A 13,872-nucleotide genomic window follows, 5' to 3' on the forward strand; every position below is an offset into this window, starting at 1 on the left:
TAGGTTTCGCATTTATTTGTTTTTACATATGTCAAGTAGAATTAGTTGAGGCTAGAAAATTGTAAATCAACTGCACGGTAAAAAGTATACGTTCGCTTCCCCGCCATTTTGCGAATGTATAAATCCTCATTAGCTATTCAAAATCCCTAAAAATTAGCGTACGGTCAAAACCGCTGGCTGTCCTCGATTTCTGGCCATGATTCATTTAATTCACAAACCGAATCCAGTTTTTTTTTAGAGTTATAGGTAGAGTTAGATTTCAAAAATGTTTGGTATTTTGCATTCAGACTGCGCACCGCAACGTTTACCCTGTTTAATGCTTCCCATATAGGAAGACCCCTGTCATATCCTCTTCAGCGGCACATTCCTGTTAACAACAAAATAAGAGAGTGCTCTTCGGACCAAAATTAATTGCTTAAGTTGTTATCTGCTTCATAAATACATGTAGAATTGTCAATATGATGATCCGTCGAGTCGCCTTATTATCTTCGTAGGAGACCATTAGCTAGCGTAATTTCCCTAACCGATTTTGACGAGGCAGAGCAGAAAATTGTTTCGAGGTTTTGAAACAGGGGGTACATTTTGTGTCTTATGTGTTACGCTGTTTTTCCACCGAGAAGTAAATTTTTGTGCAGTATTTCACAATAGTGGCTAAAAACATAGGTGCAGCACAAGTTGCGTGCTTAAAATGGTTGATAACAAATATTTCGCATTATTTCCTTTTTTTTTTGCTCGTCTTTTAAAGTGAAAGAATGAAGTTGTATAGAGTAAGATTCGGATATGGTTTTCTAGGAGCCGATACTCGACTCCTGTATCCTGGTAATGGCATAAATAGTTTTGTTTAGAGAAGTTCAAAAATAAAGCCGCAACGTTTTTAGAGTCTTTTTAGCGATTATTATGTCGTCGATTTATTCCATGAAAGACTATTTTTCTGGCTGCCCTGATCCCCTCCCCGTCCCCCACCCCACAGCTTGCGCTTTGCGCATATAATTTCCATATTCGCCATCACGCAACTGATGTCAAGACATAACCTTGAATCAGGAGCCCCTTCTGGTTTGAATCTTTTACCTTTCTGTTTAATTGTCTAGGACGATCGATTTTTTCTTCCTCAAAACACTGTTCTCATACGCCGTCAAGAAATGCATTGTTAATATTGTGATTCCGTGACTGATCGACTCCCAAATATCACGTTTAGTCACGAAACAATTCGTCACGCCGAGTCTCCGGTCGATAGAGTTTAGCGTTTCAAAATGGCTAAAATTCACCCAGTTTGGCTTTTCTATCTCACTCTTTAAGTAGAAACGCAACTTTGCAACTGTTAAACCTACAAGGATTAAGAAAAATGAGTATTTGGGGATCAAATATCCAGTTTCATGGATTTCGAAACTGGAAGTGTTTACACAATTACCGACGACCCACCATGAAAATTCCTTAACTTCGATACCGCCTTATAGAGATTTCCTTCAATAACCCAAGCTAATTCCCAGGTATGTTTTAGATGTATGTCTAAATGTGGGATTTAACTAGAATGAAGTCAATTTGGAGTTATACCACATGTGCAATATTGCCGTCGAAAATCAATAACAAAACGGAGTTTTTGTTATCCATAAAACCTATTCCTCATTTTTGAATAATTTCTGCTCGGTGAGTGTCGCTTTTGCTCTAAAAGAATCTTCTAGTAAAAGAAGAACAGTGATTCTGTTGAAATAAAGTGTCCAAATTTCTCCGTGCGATTTTGTTTGCGAACGAGAGGCAAGTTGATGTATGCAAATTTCACGTAAATGATTAGCCAATTTTGTGACTCCGACCACAAAAACGGATGTTCTAATTTTTCTAAAAAATAAAAAGCTTTTGGCGGGAACAATCCACATCAGGTATCTTATCTACCTAAAAGCTATTCATGGACAAAAAACGAAAGAAAGCGATTTTTCAACTCTTGCCACGAAATTAAGATTTTGGTCGATATTTCCTGACCGTCGCTCTTAATTCAAATGCCGGGAAACTGATCAGATTTCGGTGGCCTGATGAAGGTAGCATATAACTTCTACTTCAAAATGCAGTTTGGACTCCCTGAACTTTTAAGGAACTATTTCCATGCACTAATGAAAATAGCTATTTTACTGCATACTTCTCATGGTACGTAAAGCGTTTTAGACTGAATACTGATTAAAAATATTAATATACCTCTTACTAATCAATAATTCAAAGTTTTCAACAGGAGAAGACCTCTTGTATATGCTAATTAAATGATATAAACAAATTTCAGTCTAGGCGTACATAAATTTACGACAAAAAAGTTTTATTTAGCCCTTAGAATTTTACCATTTGTTTTACACTTTGGCAAGTTCATTTCAATTTTCTATAAAATTGCTTAATTCAAATACCAGGGAACTAATGAAATTTCAGTGGCCTGGTGAAAAACACTTACAACTTCGACTTTAAAATGCAGTTTGGACTCCTCGAACTTTCAAGGAACCATTTCCATGTACTACTGAAATAGTTTTTCTACCGTAGCCTTCCAGTGGTACGTAAAGCGTTTTAGACTGACTCCTGATTAAAGATGTTAATGTACTTCGAACTGATCAATAATTCAGACTTTTCAACAAGAGTAGGCATCTGTGTCTATGCTCATCAAGAAAATTGACCGAGAGCATTGCGTAAACGTGATCGATCGTAACACTTGCGCGCTTGCGTGGCTTACAAAGTAACCAAAGGTGATCGGAAGGCGCCTTCTCGATAATTTTCTTTGAAACACAGGCCATAAACTACGCACAGTGTAGAGAAGATCAAAATTGGCAAGTTCCTTTCAGTTTGTTATAAATTGCTTAATTCAAATTTATGGCTAGACAACCCGTGTGGACAGCGATCGAAAGTGTTAATTTCAGTTAGTTCACAGACAAAAAATTAATATGGAAACTTCAGCTGAAATATTTTTAACACCAGCGTGATCCGAGGAGACCCTTCTCCTCTGATCAAAAATCATTTTTGGCATGTGGTGACGCAAAAAAGAGAATTGGAGAAGAACTAAACTATTTTTTCACTACACGTGTCCTTAACCCTATTCATGGGCAAAAAATAAACGAAACATTTTTTTAATTGACGGGAAGTCGAAACGACCGCTCTTAGCGAGAGCGGCACTGAAATGATAAAGAAAAATTTCAGTCTAGGTATACATAGATTTACGACAGGTTTTCAATTGATATCTGATCTTTTTACCAAACAAATAATAATTAGCCCTTAGAATTTTACCACATTGTTTTACACTTTGGCAAGTTCATTTCAATTTGTTATAAAATTGCCTAATTCAAATGTCAGGGAACTGGTCAAATTTCGGTGACGAGGGAAAGATAGCATATAACTTTGACTTTGAAATGCAGTTTGGACTCCTTGAACTTTCGAGGAACTATTTTCACGTACTCGTGAAATAATTTTTCTACAGCATGCTTCTCATGGCACGTAAAGCGTTTAAGACTGACTCCTGATTAGTCTAAGCCGACTCCTTTAATTTTATGACTGCAGAAACAGTACTCGGGGCTTGTCCGCCTCCACAATCATGATATCTATTTATTTTTTAACGGCTGTTTATATGTTCTAGAAAATGCATTAGATTTCATTTAGTGGGATCCTCATGGCAAGGAATTTCTCAAGGTCTGAAACAGAGTTTTTCAATATGGACATTTCAACGGCTTATGCTTCCGAAAATGATTTTTTATAAATTGAAACTTTCAGTATCCGCACGAGAAGACTTAACCCTTTAACTCTCAAGAGCCAAGATCTCATTAGTAATTCTCCTTACTATCTTCCATACAGTTCCTGTGATGTTAGTTTAGAGAATTTGGCATTGGATCAACTTACAATCTCCTTATAGATATTTTTCTTTATTCTAATCACTTGTCTGTTTGCTATTCTATTGATATTGTTAGGAGAAATTGGAGTTAAAGGCTTAAGGATAAACAAGAGACCACAAAAAGAAGTGGACAAAACAGAAAACACTTGCATTTTAAACATGGCAAAAGTTGAGGTTTACATTTCACCTGCTAAATTGATACCTGCTGGCCCAATACTGCTCCTCATCTGTTTGTTTTATTAAGAGACATGCGCACTTAATGCAATTAACTGAAAGAATGAAAATACAACTTTTCCTAAAGGCAACTAATTGCAAATATCTAGTGACCTTGCCGGCCCGTTTAATCTTGAAAACTTACTTTCCCTTCAAAGAACCTTTTACGACGTTAATCAGTTAAGACGTCGGATATTAACAACAAAACACACAAATGCTACGTCTCTATAGTATTTTCCGCTTGTTTTAATTTTTCATTAAAAGAGAAGAACACCTTGCCTCATTCCATCGGTATAAACGGCTAATATTTTAGAAAACAGCCAGTACATGTTATCTTTTTTGATGTTAATTACCGCTAGAACTGGTTATTTGGAAGAAGAGAAACTAGATAATTAACATGAAAGATGTTCGGAATTGCGCCTGAATGTTTTTGGAAAACAAAAAACCCATATGCCAAAGAATCACTTTTAAAAATCATGAGCGTGGGGTTATCTGATCTATCCAAGCGGCATGGACAATCGCGCTATAAATAATTTATTTTCCTGACAAAGCCAAATAACATTTAAAAATTTAGTGCATTGAGTTACAGAAAGAAACAAAGCCAGTGGTCCTCTACTGGTCGTTGAATCAAGACCCACATCCTTGATGTTCAGTCGCGCAACTACCTAAAATCCTCAGCAATGTACGAATAGTCTGACGCTGTGAATATATCTGTCGTATGTGATGTATTTTAAAGAGCAAGGCTATGAAATAAAAAAAACATTCCAACACGTGCGGTTTCTGACGAGTTTGATGGACATAGTATATGTTTAATATAGCTCAAAACAGAGATTGTTTTCAATGGCATTAACAAACCACAATCATCGTCTCAAAAAACCTGGATATCACCTTTCTGAGGATCTAAATCTCAGAATGTTCCGGTGGAGGCATGTCCCCGACCCCCACGTTTAGTACATTCTGGAACCGCCTCGGCTAATAGACAAACAGTGTCCTTCCACCATCTTTATGATTGAATCAAGGCATATATGAAATGCTAAGAGGTGTAAGCCATAGTAACAACGATAATAACAACAATTATTATGGCAGTCATGGTAATTGAATGGCGTAAGACACCAAGGTATCATCTTTCTCATTAACCACCAAGCTTTAGAGTTACTATCCCCATTTCCGTTACTGCTTTAAGATGTATTCGTAGCAGTTTGCTTCAGCTGTTGTTGTTGCTTTTTTTTTGGATCGAATAAAATTGTGGTCTAAATCGCGGAGAGTCTCGTCCAGCTTCACATCAGGCCAAAAATAGCAGAACAAGCCATTTCCATGTTGATTATTAAAATGGACTGAGCAAGTTTCATTGACCGACTTAAAAATTAAATTGCCTTGTAACACTTTCTTCTAGATTTGAAAAATGGATGGTTCTCCACAAATGCGTCTTCCAATTTCAAATGCCCCTTCCCTTCCGCGTTTGGTAAAATCCTTGCTTTTCTTGCACAACCCTCAACCAACGGAGAAAAATATGCACTGCTATCAGCAGGCAATGTTTCAGTCAATCACCAGCAGGTGGTTATCCAACCAACATCGAAGCACATAAAATGCATCTTTGACACGAAAAGTTTCCATTTGGTTCTACCGTTGACGAAGGCAGGGTGCACACAACTAAAGACATATATGAATTTGCATTTTTGACATCTATTTGCATTTTTCATTTTATTTGCAATCATCGTACTTTTATTCGGTCGAGATGAAAGCATTGTGGACAAGCTGCAGACAGATCGATGATTCTGTCAAAACCTTATATTGAAGCTTGCTGAGGGACAACTAAAGGTTGTCTTTCTCAATCTTTTACATTCAACCTCTGGAATAAGACGAATACAAAAGCAGGATTACATAACCAAACATCAGGTAATTTTCGCTTCTTACACTGCTAATGTTTTTAAATACATGTAACTGTAATTATAAAAGCAGATTCAAAGGTCTGTGAAAGCGAAGTCAAAATATCTATCAGTTCCTGTTCTGTTGAAGAATTTAGCTTTTCGCAGCAGAAGTAACCGGTCGTCAGCCAATGAGAAACAAAAGCAGAGGCTAATTGGAACCTCCTCCCAAAAGACTTTTCTATTATTTATTTGAATACTTACTCCGGGAAGTTAGAGTGAAATGTGAGCCCCTTCTTAAAATGCATTCGTCAAGAATAGCCTCTTGAGAGATGTTTAAAATCGCACTACCTAAAAGCCTTGACCGCTTGATAAGTTATTACAGCTTTTGGTTCTTAGGAAACTAACAGCCTTCGAACCTCCTATGAAAACACTTCCTTATCTTAATTCAGGCATCCTCTTGTCCACTAGTAGTTAACTTCATAGGTCAGAAGAAATATGGGATGTAAAAGCGGAAGAAAGATAGTTGTTTGTGAATAATTTCATCTTTTTGGTCTGCGCTTTTGATCCCTCCTGTTTGGGCACCAGGTTTTATGCTCGTTCGCACCAGGAGAGCTTGTTCGACTTTAAGCCTCAAAGCTCTTAGCAACGGCCAAACGGTGATTGTTAGCTTCACTTTCCTGTCTGATTGATGTGCGAGCCTGTGTTTGATTCTTATTACGAATTTCGTCGCAACAATCGTTCACTAAACATTTCTGTATGCATTTGTAATTAAGGCGGAAACAGTGGGGCAAATTTAACGTGATTGTAGCTTTCAAGCTTCCTTTCGATCAGATACTGCGGAAGACATGAACTCTTGAAATGTGTGGTATGGAAAATTTTCATTCCTAACTGAAAAGACAATGACGCAGATTTCTTGAAAAACAACATCTGCTTAGCTTTCCAATGTTCCGCTTTACTCAGCAACATCAGTGCATTTTGGTAGAAGAGACTTAAGAATTCGTGTCGTAAATTCGTGATAAACAAATCGGGCTCCCGCTTCGCGGTCGTCCGACTTTGTTATCACTCGATCACTCGTATGATTATAGACCGAATTGGGCTACACTCGTTTCTATTGCCATAACAAAATATGCTTTGAAAGGTTTTATTACAATCAACAAATGAAAATCAGTTAAACAGATGGGGATGGAAATGCGAAATTCTAATTTCAACAAAAAATACATCGGCAATCGATCTTCTATAGTTTGCCTTACCAATGTAGGACAACTCCGCTTTTCACAGGTTAGAACATGAACGTCTTCATGATGCTACTGGCTGTGACCAATGCAGTGTACAGTTCATCATCAGCTCTACAGGGCCGATCATCCTTCATTCAAATTGTGGAAGATTATTACCTAACCGGTCATGTCATAGATCGTCAGAAGGCGTCCAGCGTTTTATCCTGCGTCCATCTCTGCCTGAGAAGCTGTCCTCTTTGCCTCTCAGTGAATTACAAGGAACAAGAAAGAACCATGATTTGTGAACTAAACGATGGAGGAATAGTAGGTGCTGGAGATGATACCTCTTCCCTTCTACCTATGCGTGGATTCATCTTTGCACAGTTGTTTAATCTCACGGTTAGTTAACCTCCCTTAAAGTTAGTCTTTCTCTTGATTATGAGTTGTAGGATAAACTATTAGACTGGAGCAATGAAACATCTGTCGCTGCCTGATTCTGAATCCCTTGGCATATGCTCCACAGGCTTACGTTTACGTTATTAATCCTATTTTGTTTAAGTGTCGAGGCCTTTCCTCTCACACGCAAACGATATTGGAAGAGTTTATTTTTTTAAACAGAATGTACACGCGTGTATGAAAACACTTAACAAGAACGTTTATCAGCGTTTGTGTGTGGAAAGAACACTTCGGATTCGTTTACGAACACTCACGTAAATGTAAACAAAGGTAAACATCAACCCTGTCTCAGTTGTGAGCCACTCGCCAAACCAAGTTGAAATGCGCCTTGCTTTTTTCTCAACAAAGGCCTAAAATAGTTGCCCACTCTAGCGCAGATCCAAGATTGTTTCGGAGGGTTCGGTCGAACACCCTAGAATGAAATGAAAAACATTTCAATACGCGCGGTTTCTGACGAGTTTGATGGACATAAAAATTTAAAATAGTTCAAAACAGAGATTTTTTTCAATGGCATTAACGAACCACAATCATCGGCTCAAAAAACCTGGATATATCGCCTTTCCGACGATCTAGATTTCAAAATACTCTGGTGAAAGCATGCCCCCGACCCCTTGGATAGGCTCCCTTCAGCAGACGTTTACCCGAACCCCCGTTCAGTACATCCTGGAACCGCTCCAGGTTGGAAAGGACAGCGAGGGTGGATTTGCTTGTATGTTTAAACCTGGCTGCATTTTATGATATCAATGGCAAAGCTCTGTGTGAATTACTTCCATCGGATTTGTACAACAACTCAGACAACCTTGTCCCTAGTCAGAGTCACCATCACTATAGTATCGCAGTGAGTTGGACATGAAAAACGTTGACTCTCTTTTTGTGAAAGAAAAAGGAAAGGAATTACAGACAATTTATTGTGGAAGTTTTTTCTTTTTTAGCTTTTTCAATAATACGCTTAAGGCTAACTGATCCAATCTGATAACAGTAACATTTGAGCTCTATGTTTTTCTTTTGAAGTTTCTCCTCAGTGGAAGGAGGACAGTGTGGTTAATTACAGAAATTGGGAGAGGGGTTATTTAAGCGGAAGACTTACAAAGAATTTTTGGATATTAGCGGGGAAGGTTTATTTAGAGATATACAGACTCTATTGTAAACACGGTCCATGATTATATATAAAATGATTGGTGCCACATCTTTCTCCTTTCTTTCTCTTTGGTATATGTTTTCTTTAGTCTCCATGTTTTAAATGGCCTTGTCAGAACAATGGGAAATGTGCGGTACAGTACGAGAAGAACAGTTACGTGTGCGTTTGCGCGAAAGGATACACAGGGGAACATTGTGAAACGGGTGAGACATAATTTAGTGTACATTTACAACACTGCTTCAAACTTAACTGACGGCGTAATTCTCTTCCACTACCTGAGAATGACTCAAAGCTTTGCTGTTTACCACTTTCTTGTCCTCATCGAATATTTCCGAATTTTTCCGTTAATTCACTCCAAGTTAATTTCGTTTAATATTCAGATATGGACGAGTGCAGTGCTTCCATCTGGCCTTGTGACGTTAATGCAAACTGCCAGAACACCTATGGCTCCCACAAGTGTTCCTGTAAAAATGGATTTTATGGAAATGGAAAAACATGTATACATAGCGGTAAAACCTGTTTGTTGTTCCTTAGTCACACTACTTAGAGTCAGTTTATTAGTTAGGCTATAACTAATTCCTCTCCACTAGTTTTGATAACTTCATCTTTTTTTAAATAAGCTTGTGCTCACTGACCAAAAACAACATTTTCATACCGAAAGCTTTTGGCCTCTGGTGTAAGGCTTTCAAAGATTTATTTGACAAGAAGCTAGAAGATAAAGTAAAAGAAAATGTACGGTTTATAAAACATAGGATTATTGCTTTGCAACAACTAACAACCATTATCTATTTCACATCTCCAAACTTTCTGGCCGATTGTGGATATCAGGTGGTAAAACGGAGAAAGTGTCCCCGCCCCGCATTTTTTTCTATTAGACTAGAAAGCGAGGCTCTGAAAATTGCAATCGGTGCCCTAAATCCGTAGTTATATCGATCTACCTCTGGCTCAAAAGTTGGTCTTCAAAGAGTGTCTTAATGTAGCGATGGTTTTTACGGCTAACGGTTAATATTTTTCATTATGGTCACCGCAAATTTTTTATTTTTTATTATTATTTTTTTTTTTACCACCGATAAAAACAGAAGAAGGGTGGGAACATTTCACAATTCGTTTCAAGTTAGAAAGAGAATACAGAGCTATCCTCTACAATATTCCCATCATATGCCAGAAAGACGTAGAAATAAAATTAAAATGTCCATGCACTATAGTAATAATAAAAATAATAATCAAAAAACAGAAAATATGAGAACTGTTTTTTCATTACAGGCTGGACTCTTATCGCTCGATTCTCAAACAGCGATGGCAAGAATTGGATGCGTGACGATGGTAGATGGTGGTATGACCAACAAATTGCCATTGGAGCGATAAACAACCCTTTAGTGAACGACGATATGATTTCAACAGCCTTTTGGTCGGTCAGCGGCAGAGAAATAACGATCACGCGCAGTGACGACCCCAGCCACACCCCTCTGTTACAGACCACGGGTAACTGCTTGGGTGGACAAACATTTCGATCTAAAATCACAAGTTATGGCGACTTTAGAAATGGCACGGTTTGGGCCGACGATCAGTGTCGGGGAAGTTGTACGGTTCAATATGGCGGACAGTACAATTCAACAGACGGGTTCCAACAGGCTGAGTGCGGTGGAAGCATCCAAAGTGCTAACAAGATCGGCTTCTGGTGTGACTGGGATGCTGGGGATGGAGCAGTGATGATGATTGGAGGAGGAGGAAGTAGCTGTGCACGTGCTGATCATGGGATTGGGATCACAGAAACTAACGAAGCTTCTTTTGTTGACCTGGGAAGCGGTGCTACTGAATATGACTTTGGTTATGATGCTCTCACAAATAACGCTCCAAACCAGTCTTACTCGTTGAATTTGTGGATCCGTTAGGAATTACAAGTTATTTCTTTTCCGCTGATAATTTTGCGCAAAACTGATGAACTTTGGGATACATAATAGCTCCAAAGGATATAAAAAGAAATACAGTAACTTTATTTAGTCCATGGTATAAAATCGAGATTGATAAAATAGTCAAAATGCAGTTAACATTCATCAACAAACTGTAGCTAAAACAAATGTTAACATTCCTGAGAATATCAGTTAATACTTAAAAGTCCCTGATTTCCATGAACGCGGTGCATTTAATGGATTATAGATTTTCTCGCGCGATATTGCTGCAGCTGGAATTATGGAGGAGGGAGTCTATGCTTGCTGCAGCTTAACAGGCAAACTATTCCCCAATACTGAACCCCTAAAAATGAGGCAGTTTTTGACGAAGTGTTCTCGGGGCAGTAGTGGAGCTTATTTGCCCTCCTCACAGAATAGTGAGAGATTTCACTTCGCAAAGAGAGTGTAGACCATGGCCGCAATTTTCAAGTTTCTGCTAGCAATATGCAGGGCATTTGTTTCAATTTCCCCAAAACGATACCGCAGTACCACAATAACACTTTTTCTATGGCGTATTGAAAAGATTAAAGCCCTTCAAATGAAACCTAACGTCAAATTCTCGTCAGAAGGTACCGATGCCAGAACAACAAAGTCTCTTCCTTATTTAACCTTGGAGATTTAGTAAGTGCAACTTGTTTCATAGCGGCATTATCAATAATAAGGGAAGGAGCTGTACTGAACGTCCCTAACCTTTTCATTAAGGCAATAAACATAAATTGTGTTTCACATTTATCAAGAGTCAGACTTTTTGTTATAAGTTTATGATATCTTACTACTCGTAAACTTTTGCAAGTTCCTCCTTTAAACGCGTTCAAGATGTGCAACCTTATTACCGGCAAATGGTAAGAGCGTATCGTCCACATACATCCTCTATTGACCATAGGAAAGACAGAACTGTATGGAAAAAATACGAGCTAAAAATTGACGGATTATATAAAACACTTATTACCCGCTAATGATCAAATTTACCTTTCAAAGATCTTTTTGGGACGATCGAAATAGAACAAGGAACTACTGTAACCCTCTGCTGCGTGGCCACAGGTTCCCCTCGTCCCGTAGTTGAATGGTCTAGGCATCAAAGGTCCACTTTGTTATCTCCCCGGTTTTTCCAGGAAGACGGATGTCTCGCAGTAAATACTGCGAAAGAATATGGTGAAGATTACACCTGTCTAGCCACAAACAGCTTTGGGTTAACGGAAACAGTAACCACGGCGATTGCTACGAAATTAATGGGTATTGTAATTATTTCTTCAATTGTAGATCTTAAACACATTTCTTCCGTATGTTTCTTTTCTCGTTATAGCTGGAGAGGAAAATGTTTAGCAAAGGTCTTAGAATGGTAAGTACAATATTTTTTAATTGAAAAACGAAAGCTGTGTAACAAATTAAATGCATTTAAATAATTTGACTTAAAATTTCTTGAAGTTTTGTGTTCCGCATCTAGTTAGTTCTTGTGACAAGATTCAGCATGGGTCCTCTCGCAAAACTGATGGGATGTACTGCCTACTAGCCAAAAGCACTCAACTAGTCTTTCCTGTAAGTCTGAAGCGTGGCAAAATATAATATCTATTCCTCTCTCTAAATAGCGACAATGCAGCCGAGCCAGTCAGCAACCGCGAAAAATTCAATTTCCAACTAAAGTATCGGATCAAGGCTGTATTCACGCGACAACTGGAAACTTCCAGACTAGATCTATGGTACAAAGAGACAAAGAACCACAAAGGCTCTATGGTGAGCGAAGCCCATTACGAGGTTCAATGACATGTTACAAAACATGATGCTAAAGATGTTGCTGACCCTAGCAGTATGCAAGACGCGTGTCATATGACCTTCATAATGGGCCTTACTCACCATGGAGTCTCTGCGGCTCAGTGGAAGAGCATCCGAGCGTGGAATCCGAAGGTGTGAGGTACGATTCCCCATAGGGCCTCAGAATTTTTCCTTGTCCCACGTTCGTGACGAAAAAAACATCTTTCTCTATTTCTTTACCGAACTAAAATTTATCATATTTTTCGTTATTCTACTAACTATTTGAATTGTTAAAAATATCTTTTCAAGACATGAAACAATGCATTTTTTTTACCCATAGGTCTACTGCGAATTGACAACAGACGGTAGAGGCTAGACTCTCATTGCCCGCTGAACAGGTCATATGACAAGTGAAAAATTTGCACAGTACGTCACGCAATACATTAAGCTGGGTTTATCCAGTAGATTTGGATGGTCGCAAGGAAGTTTTGGGGTTGTGGCTCAAAACCGTTGCGGTCCATAACAGCGTAAAACCATTAATGATGAAAACAGATTGGCTGAAAGGAGGGCTTGTCCATCGCGTTTTGTGTGCTAAATCTCGGAAGAAACTGCCAGAACTCCTTCAGAGTTTATATACATTTTTAACGCGTTTATGTGTCTTTTTAAGCAACGCGATATGTCTGTAATGACCGGTGTGCCAAATTTTATGCTTTAATTTCGATCTTCTCCACACTGTGCGTAGTTCATGACCTGATATTTCAACGAAAATTATCGAGGAGGCGCCTTCCGATCACCTCTGTTTGTTTTGTAAGTCACGCAAGCGCGCAAGCGTTACGACTGATCACGTTTACGCAACGTTCAAGGACAACTCGGCATCCATTCTCCGTTCAATTGTTACCAAAACCTAAAATCCTCAACGTAGAAGATAAAAAAACAAATTTTGAACGGTCAAAAGGAGATCTTGGTCAATGTTCAGAATTATGCAAATATCTTTGACATGAGGGTAAGCGAGTAAGTACCATGGATTTGCGTTGTTTTTAAGATGTTGGTGGATGGAAGCTACAGATATACCCGCGGGTTTGAGGCAATCGGTGACTGTTGGTTTATAAACTATGCACTGATATGCTTTTTTAGCCCGATTAAAGCCTGTATTTTGAGAATTCTTTAGTACAAAATGGTAAGTTTTTTATATGCAAATTAAGGTCGTAGAGAAGGGTCTCCTCCGATCACGCTGGTATGAAAAATATTTCAGCTGAAGTTTCCATATTTTGTCTGTGAACTAACTGAATACATCTTGTAACTTGTAGCAAGACAGAATTCCGTGAGCTACATTATTACAGTCGCTGCGCGCTGGACATAATCTGTGAAATTTACGCTTCCGATCGCTGTCCACAGGGGTGGTCTAACCAAAAATCATTTTTGGCTTGTGGCGACGTAG

The 13,872-nt window shown here is 38.5% G+C and overlaps 2 protein-coding genes across 3 annotated transcripts in view; both read left to right on the top strand.

Annotated features, from left to right (window-relative positions):
- LOC131788981 (uncharacterized) overlaps positions 1-13,872 on the top strand; it is a 120,876-nt gene that overhangs the window by 55,890 nt on the left and 51,114 nt on the right. The window lies entirely within an intron of this gene.
- LOC136281187 (uncharacterized) lies at positions 5,873-11,387 on the top strand. Of its 2 annotated transcripts, XM_066167440.1 has the most exons (5): positions 5,873-5,956; positions 7,207-7,541; positions 8,825-8,939; positions 9,117-9,245; positions 10,000-11,387. In XM_066167440.1, exons 2-5 carry the CDS (start codon positions 7,215-7,217, stop codon positions 10,626-10,628), a joined length of 1,200 nt encoding a protein of 399 aa, XP_066023537.1. In that variant the 5' UTR covers positions 5,873-5,956; positions 7,207-7,214; the 3' UTR covers positions 10,629-11,387. The 2 variants fall into 2 exon arrangements, with proteins under 2 accessions (XP_066023537.1, XP_066023538.1); XM_066167441.1 differs by lacking the exons at positions 5,873-5,956; positions 7,207-7,541 and adding an exon at positions 8,363-8,436.

Source organism: Pocillopora verrucosa, chromosome 5 (genome assembly GCF_036669915.1).
Source record: "Pocillopora verrucosa isolate sample1 chromosome 5, ASM3666991v2, whole genome shotgun sequence".
In the NCBI taxonomy this organism is placed as follows: Eukaryota; Metazoa; Cnidaria; class Anthozoa; order Scleractinia; family Pocilloporidae; genus Pocillopora; species Pocillopora verrucosa.

What these genes read in the sequence shown, in the direction of transcription:
- LOC136281187 (XM_066167440.1), top strand. Translation starts at nt 7,215, where the DNA reads ATGAACGTCTTCATGATGCTACTGGCTGTGACCAATGCAGTGTACAGT. An exon ending in CACAGTTGTTTAATCTCACG is followed by an intron (nt 7,542 to 8,824) that starts GTTAGTTAACCT and finishes TGTTTTCTTTAG; the next exon opens with TCTCCATGTTTTAAATGGCC. An exon ending in AGGGGAACATTGTGAAACGG is followed by an intron (nt 8,940 to 9,116) that starts GTGAGACATAAT and finishes TTTAATATTCAG; the next exon opens with ATATGGACGAGTGCAGTGCT.